The 14,986-nt window shown below is 47.7% G+C and overlaps 1 protein-coding gene across 1 annotated transcript in view; it reads right to left on the reverse strand.

The window, feature by feature from the left end:
* Positions 1-7,075, reverse strand: part of LOC126251916 (dynactin subunit 2) — a 37,650-nt gene extending 30,575 nt beyond the window's left edge. Inside the window, exons 1-3 of the mRNA XM_049952648.1 lie at positions 6,602-7,075; positions 6,442-6,513; positions 6,185-6,324 (exon numbers count right to left, since the gene is read on the reverse strand). Coding sequence (XP_049808605.1) covers positions 6,185-6,324; positions 6,442-6,513; positions 6,602-6,688 — 299 coding nt within the window. The 5' untranslated portion in view covers positions 6,689-7,075. The remainder of the gene's footprint in view (positions 1-6,184; positions 6,325-6,441; positions 6,514-6,601) is intronic.
* Between the last annotated feature and the right edge of the window lie 7,911 nt (positions 7,076-14,986).

Raw genomic sequence — 14,986 nt, forward strand, 5'->3', positions numbered from 1 at the left:
TGCCCACCATGACACTGGTTGGTGGGAGGGGGAGAGGGCAGGGGGAGGGGGGGGGGGGAAATCTGTAGAAAGTGGAATAGCAGTTTCAGCAGCATGGGTGATCATGTTGGAGACATCTTGCACAATCTCATCAATGCAGTCTGGCAGAAATGGGGTGAAGGTAACAGCTGAGGCGTACAACTGCCATAAGTCTCTTCAAAGAACCCAATGTGGTAATTGGTCCATTTGGTGGTGGTGAGGAAACAGGATTACTGGAAAGTGGTTGCTGTGACAAAGATGGTGCAGTGAAGCCACAAGAGTGGTGGAAAGAAATCATCAAATCAGTGGCTGAAAAGGTGCCTTGGGAGACACTGAAATGGGTACGAGTACAACTACTGAGGAGAGAGAAATCTTGGTTGGTAAGAAGCTGGTCAAGTAGAAGGCTTCTACCAGACAAAGTTGTATTCCTCCACAGAGGCGCAGTGCAGATTGAAATCTGCAAGTAGGAGGAAAGTAGGGGGAGGGGCAGAGAGTTGTTGGATTAAGGTACTCAACTCAAGGTAAGTAAGTGGGCTGTGGGCTGTCTGGAGGTACATAAATATTGCAAATGGTGAACACTGATGTCTTTTGCACTCACACCACTATTGCTTCCACTGTGGCACAAAGGTGAATCCACTCACTGACAACACCTGTGCAAAATAATGTATGACCCCTGCAAATGCCCTCTCAGAACCAACATGGTTCTGACAGGATGGATGATCACCACAGAGAGTTGTGCGATGGTCACCAGTGAAGTGCATTTCTTGTAGAGCAACACAAATTGCAGAAGAGAAGGAAATAAACTGTTTTAGTTCCAGCAGGTGACAGTAATATCCACTAGAATGCCACTGAATGAACACATTATGGGTGTCCAGGATAGGCATGAAGGTGTCCGGAGGACTAGTCATGCCCCAGGATCACTACCTGTCACAGACTGAGGTGGACTCCCACCTAAGAGCACTCGTTCATAATCCAATGGTATGGCGGGATCTGACACCTCTAGACACAATGGAGTAGCTTGTACCAGTTCTTCTTCTTCTTCTTCTTCTTCTTCTTCTTCTTCTTCTTCTTCGCAGCCATTGATGGCAGGGATTCTAGGGAGGGCCTATCCGCAATGAGCGTCGGGACAGACAAATAGCAGGCAGCTCTGGTCCAAAGGTCACAGTATACTTAACCATTGGCTGGTATCATGCCTTTGATCTGTGGTGTTCTGGAGAGATTTCCCGTGAGGGACTCCTGTCACCAGTAGGCGTCAGAGGAGGAAAGTGTCCCTCCAGGAGGGTGCAGAAAGTGGTTTCTGAAGACAGCGCTGCAGGAGAGAGGAGGGTAGTGGGAGAACTGGTTTCGAAAAAATTGATGTAGTGGGAGTGACGGTTGTGACTTTCACATAATTGGATATATTATCAACAGGATGTATGCATCCATACTTTTTACATGCCTCAGTGTGTGACAAGCAGTCAACAGATTTATATTTCTGTATTTTCTTTCTTGAAGACTGCACAAATTAGTGAATGTGGAGGATGATGATCCATGCAATTTACACAGAAAGGTGGTTGCTGACAAGGACTACCTTCATGGGGTGATTATCTGCAGTTACTTATGACCAAAGTGCAAGCACCAAAAGCTCATTGCTCAAGATTAGCCATAGCTCCTTGTCTGTTTGTAGTCCTAGGTCTCACTGGGATTCCTTGGACAATATTCAAAGTCTTGTGTGGAGCAATGGTCACTAGTACATCATCACCCAGATGTTCTCATGCCTGACAAGCTGTTGACTGTGCAGCAGAAGAGGCTGGAATCAACAGCAATCCATTTCACATTTTTCCTAAAAATGCCACTTCTCCAGATTTATCTGCAGTATGTTGCACAAAAAATAATGGGTTTGTCGCAGTGAAAGTACCTCCATCAGTTACAACATCCACTAAATATTGGGGAAAATGTTTCGCTCCTACATGTCAGGCTTGTCCCTCTTCCCACAGGATAACCTAGGATTGTTAAAGTAGTAGGGTTATAACAATGCACATTGAAATTTCTATTCTTGTGTGATGACATGGCTGGATAAGAGCAGCCACTGTTTTGATACCGTTTAATATATTTCATATGTAAAACATCTGCCCTGATGCCACCTACTCCAATCAAGGGCTCTCCCCATGGGTGCCACCCATTCGCAGCAAAGGCAATCTGCCACAATGGCTGTTGCCAGGAGTCCTGCTACTCCACGAAGACAGGCATCTACTCCTTGGCACATGTGGGGAGCTAGCAGCTCAGGCACCAGCATCCCTGAGTTGTCAGGGGACTGAAACCAACAGTGTGATCCCTGTGCTGTCAGGGGGCTGACAGGGTACATAATGAGCTCACTACATCGGACTGATTACTGTGTTGGCTCTGAAGACCAAGTAAGAGCTCAAAAGGTATTGTATGCAGGTGATCTCTAACACTGCATGCAGTAGTTGCTATTTGAGGTATTCTTTCTCATTCGATCCACACTACAGAAAAATTTTGAAAATGAGGATCAAACCCAGACAGGGGCCACAATATTACTTCAGGCAAAAGGTAGTGAGTGAATACGCCAAGTAATAAAAGCAGAACCTAGGGAATAGCTGGGTTGACATCAAAGGCAGCCACCATGAGAAAGAGAGCAAGAGAAGGAAAGAGAGATACGAGACTGCGGGACAGGAAAGTATGCAGGTTCTGCAACAGCTTGGGGCCCCATACTTGTACGCACGTACTCATGAAATGAGTCATGATTACCCCTATGGGAGGAAAGACAGTTAATTCTTTTCCCATTAAAATGTGCCTATTGATTCATAGTTACCTTCACATGTAATTGCTACATTTAAATGCATTTTTTTCACTTATATTTTCCTGAGTACCATATTCCATACATTATTCTCTGATAACATTTTTACTTCTTATTTGAAGTTATATTTTCATGTAGTGACATTTCTTAAGTGTATATAACCTAGGTAACATAATTTATCATCATCTAATATTTAGCTACTATCTCTTTCCTACTTGCTGGTGCCCTTCTTTGCTTGTTAATTTCAAACAAACTATGTTGTCACAAATTTCCAAGTGAAATTTATTTTTTGAGGTGGAGTGATGTCTGAGGACCTTATATCTTCCCTTGTCAGAATGCCTGTCAAATTTAGGGACTTTTTATGAGTTTATTGATTAGTGTTACCAGAGAGTATGTGTCAAGGTCACAACAATGACTTTTGAAACTGTGATTATTGTTTTGTGGATGCTCTTGGCGTAGCACTGTGGTAGTGAATAACTGATTAAAGAGTTTGTCATTGTCATCAGTTGTCTGTGATAGCTAATGTATATGGGCTAATTATTTGTGCTGCATTCTTACACTCCTCAACTCTCAGTGCCAAGTGATTAATTCTGTATCGTGGCATAGAAGAAATCACTAAAACCGAATGTAGTTAAAACGGTTTGAGACAGACAGTAATTTTGGTAAGAAATCCCACAGTCAGTGATTCATCGTTATTAACTGAACCTTCCATCATCTGCATCCTGAATATTACCGACAAAAGAAAATATATAATTAGACCCTTAAGGTGAAGAGGAGTAACACAGCATCTACTAATACGTTAAAAGACTGGCTACTTATGTGGTGCAAAGAAAATAGGATGGCTGTGACCGCCAACAGAGAAGGTGGAGAGTGTACAGGAATCATTCGTCAAGAGCCTGGAGTAATCTTACTGCAAATAAATATTTGGAGAGATGACCTGTACAGTGATGTGTGTATGTTCTCTCTGCCTTGTAGTTGTGCAGTCATTTTGTGATGCACTTCAAAAAGTTCTAAGGCTTTATGATGTTACAAGAATGGTTGAAACTAAACATTAAACCCAAGAACCTGACATAAAATGGAGAATTATGCTATTACAATATTTCTGGTCAAACAAAATTGTAAGAGACATGATTAAAATGAATGCACATTGTATTTCTGCCCAATCCTTAAGTCTCTGCATCATTAAGTGTAATTTATGAATTGAGGATGCAAGACAGTGGAAGAGCAGGGGAGATGGACCAGGGTTGGGGAGGGGAGTGACGAAGGGGATGAAGAGGGTGGGAGAAAGTGGGACGGATACAGTGTTGGAGTGGCAGAGTATGTGAGGGGAAGGGAAGAGAGCGGAAGGGCGACAGAGTAGCTAGCCGGAGGGTGACAGAGTAGCGGACTCATTTCAGAATATCGAATGGGGCACAATGAACAGTCCAACAGTGAAAAACAAATTATTACAAGCTACAGGGAGAAGTAAATGACATGGCTTGTCATGTTCTGGCAAAACTTTATTGCCAATACTGCTTCACACATTGCCGTAACAGGAAAAATCCTCAAAAGATTCAGACAATCGTACCAGAGCACTGAGTTAGCTTTGATTACCAATTCCTATCCACCAGGAACAAGTAATAAATAACATTTTCCTAACTGCATGATGTGTGATTTAAAAGAATCTGAAATGTGGCTGCTCTGGCCAGTATCAAAGTCTTTTGATTCACACTTGGCAATGTTTACACACTCTGATCAAGGACACTGGCACTGCATCCATTATATGTCAGAACTGTCGTATACAAGTCACAGTTTTCTATGATATTTAAGAACTTTCCTTCCTGAGAGCTCTAAGAAAAATCAATGGGAGAATCTCCACAGAAGACCACCGTTTCCCCATTAAATTTGAGTTTCCCCTAAAGCATGACCAAGATGTTTTAGTAAGACATTTATATTGCTGACAAAAGCTCTATGAATATACAGCAATAATAGTTTTACTTCTAACACTAATTACATATCTGAGATTTCAACATTTCTTTCAAAACTGAATACACATACAGTCTAAATTCTGTCATTTTATTTTACATATATGCAACTTCCTCCATTTTTTATTCTATTCTACAAAAATAGTTGGCAATGTTAAAATTTCTAAATGCAGAAAATATCCATTTCTTAATAAGTTTTCATCTGGAACTCTACATTAATGGTAAGATAGATCTTGATACCAAATTCTGGACTGCAAAATATTTTCAGCAGGCTGGTGGGAACTCTGACCACAATTTACTGGTTATAAATTGCAGAATAAAACTTAAGAAATGCAAGAATAAGGATTGTGGGAGTTTTTATAATAGCACTAAGCAATGACCGAAAAACAAAATCTGCACACACGTGCCTAAATCACAGGTGACATTGCTTAGCCCCACACAGACTTCAAAATACCAGTTCTTAGTACTGATTACACAGGGACACCTGTATTACAACAATCCCCACACATGACTAAAGGCCTAGGAAGAGGACCTTCTTGGTCTTTTTAATCTTCTGACTACTACTACTAGCCTTAACATGAAGTTTTGTCCCAGTCTTGTCATCCTGTTCCCAAACTCCTTAGGTAGTCTCCACACTTTTGTTCATAATCTCCAAAACATTGAATCAGTTGTAAATGTATAGAGCAAAGTTAATAGACCTTCAATGTTTATTTAATCTCGTTACTGAGCTGACATTTTTGACCACAACCCAGTCAACAGCCCTACTCATAACCTCAGTGCCACCAACTTCAGCTCTTAACTGATCTGGTCCTGTCTATGCTACTTCCTCATTAGCTCTGAGTTGCAGAATCAGATACTATTACTCCACCACTGCACAGGAGTAGGCACAATTTAAGCTGCACCGCCTTTAACAATGGTTGTTTCACAACAACTTGCATGAAAAAAGCATCAGCTGCCTTCACAACTGTTCCTCATTCTGTAGCAGTTTCCACACTTGTCCATTCGGACAACACTTACGTTGCCTAGAAACTGTTTGAAGAAAAATTAGAATTCCTTACCTCCTTGTGATTTATGTACCGAAATGTATTTTTTCGGGGCAATTTATTTACTGCACTTGATTTAACTGGGATTTCAGGAGAGACTGAGATAAGGTTAATTCGAGTCCGCTGAACAGTAAATTAAAGTAATGCAGATATTTCATATCCTCTACGCTGATGGATCTTTATAGTTCTGGCAGAAAACAATTATTACTCAAAAGAGCAAGTACTGATTCATTTTTAAAACGGGTAAACTATTACGGGTTAGGTTACTGGTCACCACCTGAATCACCCCATACCACACAAACAATTTAAGGCAGAAATTACAGAAAATATAGTGTGTAAAATTTCATTGTACTGTGTATTACCTTGAATTATATCCAGTTCTCAAAGTTTTCCGTACTGTATCTGAGAAATCAACATTATTGGTATCCAACACGCTCCTATTAAATTTCGTGAAAGCTTCATTCGCACTGATGTGGAGGCGTTCGATTGAATCACTCTCTTCCTACAATGAAAGTTAAGGAAAAAATAAAGCAAGTGGACGTATACTTTGTAGGCTATCAGATACATAAGTAAAGCTTTCCACACTGTGTAAGCTGCCACGGCCCAAGATCAGAATTACCTCGTAATACGCAGCATTCTGGTCAGATTCTGGTAGATCGCTTGTTTCGTAAACGTCCGGCTGATCATATGCCTGCAAAAGTTAGACATATCGCACAGTTGCTCAATTCTTTAACACAGTAGTTAAAATTATTGCAGGATCAAAAATATGGTAAGCTTACTATGCCGGGCAAGTCAGCATACTTTGGATCTGCCATTTCCAGCTGTTTTCTGTATCGAAAACTCTGTAACTCAGAGATAAGAGTCATACGAAACGTCAAACTTAGCTGGAAGAAAGAAGTTATAACCTCCTTGGTTAATAAAAACCAAGTCTCTACCACGCAGTAGTGGAGAAGTTAGGCAACTGTTCCCCGATTTGCAGAGACGAATATGAAAACTGGCCTAGTGATTTGAATGCCATTAGAGACAACAAAAGGAATCCGAAGAACAACAAAAACAGTTTCTTTCACAACTAATATTGAGCAACAAACAAGTCTGTCTTAAATGAAAGTAATTTCTCAATTTTCTGCATTATGCTGTAACGGCCTCAGTCACTGTGCAACTCCGCAAGCCAAGCAGCATGGATTCATGGAGGTAACAAGGAAGATGGGAGTTGTCATTATGTCACAAACTGGAAGCCGACGGCCGCCATCTTATTTAGCCCAAAACGTTTTTTTTTTTTTTTTACTTTATTGTTATTTTAAAGCCTGTACAACAGGCAGGCTGTCAGCAGCACACTATGCTGCTCTTCAGCCATAGAATATACAAGCAGTAGAAACAGGAGAAAACATAAAAGTTACAAAAGGTGGGCAATAAAACAGGAGACACAGAGAGACACACACGGAGCCGTTCACACTCGTCGAGAATCAACACTGCTAACAGAAGAGACGACGCACAAACACTGAAGATGACGATGGCACTGGTGAACGAGGGAGTGCGACGGTGAACACGGAACACGAAACATGATGGCACACACGAAACACTGACGGCGGTGATCTCCGGCGCGCGAAAGTCCACTTAGCGTGTGCGAGTCCGGGGACCTGCCAAGAGGGGAACAGGGGTGAGGTGGGGGAGAGGGGAGAAAAAGGATGCCAATGGCGGAGGAGACGGGGGCAGGAGGAGAGGGACAGGGGAGGGGAGGCCCGGGGGAGGAGGGGAGAGAAAAGGAGGAGGGAGGGAAAAAGGGAGAGAAGGGAGGGAGGGTGCCCAGAGGAGCAGGCACAGGAGGAGGGCGGGAGAATCAAAGTTGGTAGGAGGGGTAGATGGAGGGGAGGAGGGCATCATCAGGGAGGGGGAGCTGGCGGAAGCCACCTTGGGAGAGGGGAAGGAGGGTGGACAGATGGAGACCGGGCGGGACGTGGGAATACAGGCGCGGCAGCGGGCGGGGGTGGGAGAGGAGCGGGGAGACGAGCGGGTGAGGAGGGTCGAGTTTACGGGAGGTGTACAGGATACGTATCCTTTCAAGGAAAAGGAGGAGGTGGGGGAAGGGGATGAGATCATACAGGATCCGCGTGGGGGAGGGGAGACGGATGCGATAGGCGACGCGGAGAGCATGGCGTTCAAGGATTTGGAGGGATTTATAAAAGGGAGGGGGGGGCGGAGATCCAAGCCGGATGGGCATAACAAAGGATAGGGCGGATGAGGGATTTATAGGTGTGGAGGATGGTGGAGGGGTCCAGACCCCACGTACGGCCGGAGAGGAGCTTGAGGAGACTGAGGCGGGAGCGTGCCTTGGCTTGGATTGTCCGGAGGTGGGGAGTCCAGGAGAGGCGACGGTCGAGGGTGACGCCAAGGTACTTAAGGGTGGGAGTGAGGGCGATAGGACGGCCATAGATGGTGATGTAGAAATCAAGGAGGCGGAAGGAAGGGGTGGTGTTGCCTACAATGATCGCCTGGGTTTTGGAGGGATTGACCTTGAGCAACCACTGGTTGCACCAAGCGGTGAACCGGTCAAGATGGGATTGGAGAAGGTGTTGGGAGCGCTGCAGGGTGGGGGCAAGGGCAAGGAAGGCGGTGTCATCGGCAAACTGGAGAAGGTGGACGGGGGCTGGCGGCGGCGGCATGTCCGCCGTGTACAAAAGGTACAGAAGGGGGGAGAGGACGGAGCCTTGGGGCACACCGGCAGAGGGGAAAAAGGTGTAGGAATCTGCGTTATGGATGGTGACATAGGAAGGACGGCGGGAGAGAAAGGAGCCGATCAGACGGACGTAGTTAATGGGAAGGGCGAAAGTTTGGAGCTTGAAGAGGAGACCGGAATGCCAGACGCGGTCATAGGCACGTTCGAGGTCCAGGGAGAGGAAGATTGCGGAGCGACGGGAATTAAGCTGTTCGGAAAGGAGATGAGTGAGGTGAAGGAGAAGGTCGTTGGAAGAGAAGGACGGCCGAAAGCCACACTGGGTAACGGGAAGAAGGCGGTGCTGGCGGAGATGCTGGTGGATGCGGCGGGTGAGGATAGATTCCAGGACCTTGCTGAAGACCGAGGTAAGGCTGATGGGGCGGTAGGAGGAGACGGCGGACGGTGGTTTGCCGGGTTTAAGGAACATGAGGATACGGGAGGTTTTCCACAGGTCGGGGTAGTAACCGGTGGACAGGACTACATTGTAGAGCCTGGCCAGGGTGGAGAGGAAAGAGACAGGAGCTTCACGAAGGTGGCGGTAGGTGACACGATCGTGACCAGGAGCGGTGTTGCGTTTCGTGCGGAGTGTAGCAATGAGATCCTGAGTAGTGATAGGGGCATTGAGTTCCGTGTGTGCAATGTTGTCCAAGTACTGGAAACCAGGAGCGAGGGGAGGGGAAGAGGTGTCAGTTCGATCGCGGATAACCGGGAAGAGGGAGTAATCGAACTGGGGATCATCGGGGATGGAAAATACATCGGAGAGGTAGGAGGCAAAGTGATTGGCCTTACTAAGGGAGTCAGGGAAAGGGTGATCATCATGGAGAAGAGGATAATAGGGGGAGGGTTTAGTTCCGGTAAGGCGACGGAAGGCCGACCAGAACTTGGACGAGTTGATTGGTAGGGTAGCATTTAAACGGGTGCATGTCTGCCGCCAGTCCTGGCGTTTCTTAGCCGCGAGCAAATTACGAATGTGTCGCTGGAGTTGCCGGTGGCGTCGTAGTGTGTCCGGGTCACGCGTGCGGAGGAAGGCACGGTAGAGACGACGGGATTCACGGAGGAGGAGAACGGCCTGCGGGGGCAAGGTAGGACGGTGGGGGTGGATGGCGACAGTAGGGACGTGGGCCTCCACGGCCTCAGACAAGGTCTGCTGGAGAAAGGAGGCGGCTCGGGTGACATCGTCCGGGTGGTGGTAGGTGAGAGGGTGGCTATCGACCTGGGTGGAAAGGGTATCCCGGTAGGCATTCCAGTCGGCGCGGGAATAGTCGTGGACATACTTAGGGGGAGGGTCAGTACGAGGGTCGGGGCGAGGGCGACGACCGTCTGAAACGGTGAGGAGGACAGGGAGATGGTCGCTACCAATAGGCTCCAGGACATCCACCGTTATGCGGCCAAGGAGGTTGGGGGAGGAGAGGATAACATCAGGAGTGGAGTTGGATTCGGGACGGGTGTGCTGGGGGATGGGAATGAGGTCGCCTTGAAGGGAGGAGAGGAACCGATGCCACCGCCGTAACTGGGCGGCGGAACGACTATGGATGTTGAGGTCGGCGGCGATCACGTAGGAGGAGAAGGTACGGTCAATGTGGGAGAGGAAGTCGAAGGGAATAGGGGCGTTAGGGAGGACATAGATGGTGGCGCAGGTAACGGTAAGGCCAGGGAAGAAGAGACTAAGGATCAGGTGTTCGGTGGGGTCGGGAAGGAGAGGTTGGAGCCGAACGGGGATCTGGCGATGGTGCCCAATGGCAACTCCGCCACGTGCAATTGGGAGGGGATTGTCGGAGCGGTGGAGGAGGTAGGGCGAAGTGTGGACGGTGTGGTGGGGTTGGAGGAAGGTTTCATTAAGGATGAAGGCGTCCACGCGGTGGGAGGCAAGGGTATGGAGAAAGAGGTTCTTGTTGGCGGGGAGGGAGCGGATGTTGTTGAAAAGGATACGATGCTGTCGCGCCATGACAAGGATTTAGACGAGGGTGTCAAGGCGGGAGAAGGTGAAATGGGCCTGGTTATTGGAATAGGTGGCGAACATTTTAAGGTGGAATATGGAACGGGCGGCGAGGGAGATCTGTTGTAGGGTGTGGGGGCGCTGAAAGGGATGGACATTCTGGAGGACCATGGTGAGGAACCTGATGATGTCCTCAGCAGTGGGGGGGGGGGGACGAAGGGAATTGCCAGGAGGGGTGGGGGCGTCCAGGGGACGGACAGGGACGGTGAGTTCAGGAGTGGTGGGAGGGGGTCGGGCTTTACATTTTTGGGAGTACGTGGGATGGGGGAGGTTGCAGGTATTGCAGGAGGGAGGGGATTGGAGGTTAGGGCACTGCCGGAGGAAGTGCGCTTGCCGACAATGCGGGCAGGTGGGGGCCTCGCGGCATTCAGCTGTTGGATGCGCATTATAGCGCAGACATCTCTGGCAGCGCAGGGATTGAGGAGGGGAACGGGAGGGGTCGACCTTGTACCGCTGATTGAAGAGGAGGGCACCCTCCTTCAGGAGTCGGTCAATGGAGGGGGCGTCCTCAGAGAAAACCCGCATAAGTCGGGTGGGGCCGGCCGCGTTGAAAATGCGGCGGACCGCCCGCACCTCCAGCGTGGGATGGGCCTTGAGCTCCGCCAACACCTCCTCCTCCGTGATCGACGGGCTGAGCCGAGTGATCACGGCGGTGAGGGTCGGCGGGCGACGCGGGGGTTGGGGTTGGCGGGTAGGAGATGGAGAAGGAGCAGGGGTAAGGGAGGCGTTAGGACCAAAACAGGTGATGGGGAGGCGGGAGAGGATGTCAGAATGGAGGGTTGGGCTGGGGGAGGAGATGAGAACAGAGTCCCGTCTGGGGGTAAGGAGAGAGATGGGGGCACCAGGGAAATGTTGGCGGAGGAGGAGGGAGAGATTCCGGGCCTCGAGAAAGGAAGGATCGGGGCGGGACAGGAGATATTTGTATAAACCGGGTGGGGAGGAGGAGGAGGAGGAGGAGAAGGAGGAGGGGGGAGCGGGGTCTGGTGGGGAGACATCCATGGCACCCTGGGGTGGGGATGGAGGTCGGGGTGGGGCCTTTTTGGGGGCGGAGGAAGTGGGGGTGCCACTAGGGCGTTTGATGGCGGCAGAAGGGCGGGTGGTGACATGAGGGACGGGAGCGACGGGGAGGTGGTGGGAAGGGACAGGTCCCGGTGTAGACGCAGAAGTCGGCGCCGGAGATGGTAACGGTGACGGTGCAGGCGAGGGTGACGGTGATGGTGACGATGATGACGGTGATGGCGGTGGTGGCGTTGATGGCGAAGGTGACGGGGAGAGCTGGGCGTGGGCAGTGGCCCGACGGGCCACGACCCTAGCCGGAGCTGCAGTGACAGGCTGGGGGAGTGGGGGGAAAGGATCAGAACGAGAGGAAGAAGCGGGAGAGGGGGCGACAAAGAGCGAGGGCGAAGGGAGGGTGAGGAGAGGTGGGATGGAAGGAGGGGGGTGTGACTGGGCACACCAAGTTATAGTGGTGGAGGCGGCGGAGGGGGATGTATAGACAATGACGGTGGTGGTAGTAGTGACGGTGGTGGTGGGGGCGGACATGACGACAGGAAGAAAATGTACAGCACGAAAAAGGACGGGAAACAAACTGGGAAACGGCGAAGACGGACGGCGACGGCGACGGCGACGGCGACGGGGACGGCGACGGCAGGAACGCTGCTGCCACGGACGGGGCCCGGGGCGGCGGCGGCGGCGGCGGCTGCTGCTGCTGCTGCTGCTGCTGCTGGCTGGACCGCTACTGCTGCTGCTGCTGCTGCTGCTGCTGCTGCCACAGGAGGGCTGAAGGGCTGGCGGGCTGGCGGGCTGGCGGGCTGGCTGGCTGGCTGGCTGGCTGGCTGGGACCGAGAACTGCTGCTGCTGCTGCTGCTGCTGCTGGACCGCGGCTGGGCTGGCTGGCTGGCTGGCTGGCACCTGTAACACCTAGCACTTCGATGAGCGCTGAAATCGCACTATCGAAGGGCGGCAACCTTGCGGTGTACCGCCGAAGCCCAAAACGTTAGGTTCGCCGCTTTTATAGCACTATGTTTGACTGCACTGCATATCCCCGTGACGTCACTCTCTGATATGTCCATGTCCAGGTTCGACAGTTGGGAATAACTATCGATTTTCGTAGCCCAAATACCATTTCGTGCTTTAATTGCGTGGAGACGTAGTTGTTTTATCAAAAATGTCAGCTTGCGTCGTTTGCGGATTTGCCAGTCTATCCGATCTTAATGTCAAGTTTAAGGGAATCACATTTCATTCGTAAGTGGAGCCGTTCAAGCAATCGTTTTTGGTACACATGAATTTTGATTGCGCTGTTTACTTTCATTTTTTCTTGTGGTTTTCATTGCCTTTCAAACCGCAATTCCTCCGACATCGGAGCCACTCTGTATCAACGGTCTCGTTCCCGCACAACATACACCTACGTAACAGCGCAGATTGTTGTTGCAGCATTTCATGTCCTAAATACCTCCCGCCGATAATTACTCATTGTTCACATTTCCTTCGTCTTTAAAAAATATTCTGGCTAGAACAAACAGAGATAGACGTGCTCGTGAGTTTTGTGTGTATGATTGTGTGTGTGTGTGTGTGTGTGTGTGTGTGTGTGCTGTGTTTCCTATTTTCCTTTCTGAAGATGGCTTTGGCCGAACACTCTTTTCGTCATGCGTGCCTGCTGCTCGGCGGGTGGTAGCAATCTAACCACTTCACAATACAGTTATTCTCTCGTGAAATTTGGCGAAAAGACTATGTATTATCTTAATGTGTAAATGGTGAAGACTATGAATTAGTGACTTAAATATGTCTGGCTTTAATTAAAAAACAAAGCAAAAAACCTAAAAAATGATCAGCATGGAGGCATATTCACAAAAAATTTATGATAATGTAAAATTACTCACTCCACATCATTAAAATTTATAGTCAAAATGATACTTGGAACATGAAACTAAGAAACTATTTGTATATCGCAAATCATGGTACAGACTTCTATACTTTGAAAACCTCATAATGAAATTCAGAGGTAAAACGAAGCAGATGATCAAAGTATTCACACATTCCAGTTGTGATATGTTTGGTTATCCCTGAAAAACTGACAGAATTAATGACGAAAAATATTCCAGAAAAAAGTAAACATGCTACTGTTGGAAAGGTAGGCCTAAATGTTACAAGTGCATGTATCCATGTTACATACATGTATCCATTTTATGGGGCCTAAGCGTTTGAGATCGTTCCCTTAATCACGTGTATAGTATTGCACAACGGTGGAACATGTTTAAAAAATTATGTAGTTTTTTTACCCTGTAAGTTGCTATTGTTGGTCATACACTGAACTGAATGATGCATCATAAGTAAGACTTCAAAATTAGAAGATGATTAAACTACAGTGAAACTAACGTACTGACCATGTAATAAAACAAGAACTCTATTCTATGTGGAGGTATCTATCTCTGACATTTCAGTAATCGTTCAGTTTGTTGATATGCATAAGATACGATAGCATGCCTTGCGTCTTCCCCCATTGTCACACGTTTATGGGCTAGCAAAGAAAATGTAAAAATGTTTTTCAAATGTGAATATTAAAAATGTTGAGATGTGTGTTGAAAGCTGAAAATGTAACGAACAGTAAGCAGTACCAGTTAGCAAACAAGCATTGGTTTCGGAGTTCCAATTTCATTTGCTATCACTACAAATACAATGTCAAATGAAGAATGGGATACAACAGTCGGCATTGTTCAATGTGTCGTAGTTTACTCATAGGTATTAATGCTTTTATTTTCGAGTCATAGATAATAAATCGGTTATCTACTGTGTCATGATGATCTCTCCATTGGCAAAAGATTCCGGAATAGTCCCCCATTCGGATCTCCAGGAGGGGACTGCCAAGGGGGAGGTTACCATGAGAAAAAGATTGAATAATCTACGAAAGGATAACGTTCTACGAGTCGGGGCGTGGAATGTCAGAAGCTTGAACGTGGTAGGGAAACTAGAAAATCTGAAAAGGGAAATGCAAAGGCTCAATCTAGATATAGTAGGGGTCAGTGAAGTGAAGTGGAAGGAAGACAAGGATTTCTGGTCAGATGAGTATCGGGTAATATCAACAGCAGCTGAAAATGGTATAACAGGTGTAGGATTCGTTATGAATAGGAAGGTAGGGCAGAGGGTGTGTTACTGCGAACAGTTCAGTGACAGGGTTGGTCTAATCAGAATCGACAGCAGACCAACACCGACAACGATAGTTCAGGTATACATGCCGACGTCGCAAGCTGAAGATGAACAGATAGAAAAAGTGTATGAGGATATTGAAAGGGTAATGCAGTATATAAAGGGGGACGAAAATCTAATAGTCATGGGCGACTGGAATGCAGTTGTAGGGGAAGGAGTAGAAGAAAAGGTTACAGGAGAATATAGGCTTGGGACAAGGAATGAAAGAGGAGAAAGACTAATTGAGTTCTGTAACAAGTTTCAGCTAGTAAT

The sequence above is a fragment of the Schistocerca nitens genome, chromosome 4 (assembly GCF_023898315.1).
Source record: "Schistocerca nitens isolate TAMUIC-IGC-003100 chromosome 4, iqSchNite1.1, whole genome shotgun sequence".
Classification (NCBI taxonomy): Eukaryota; Metazoa; Arthropoda; class Insecta; order Orthoptera; family Acrididae; genus Schistocerca; species Schistocerca nitens.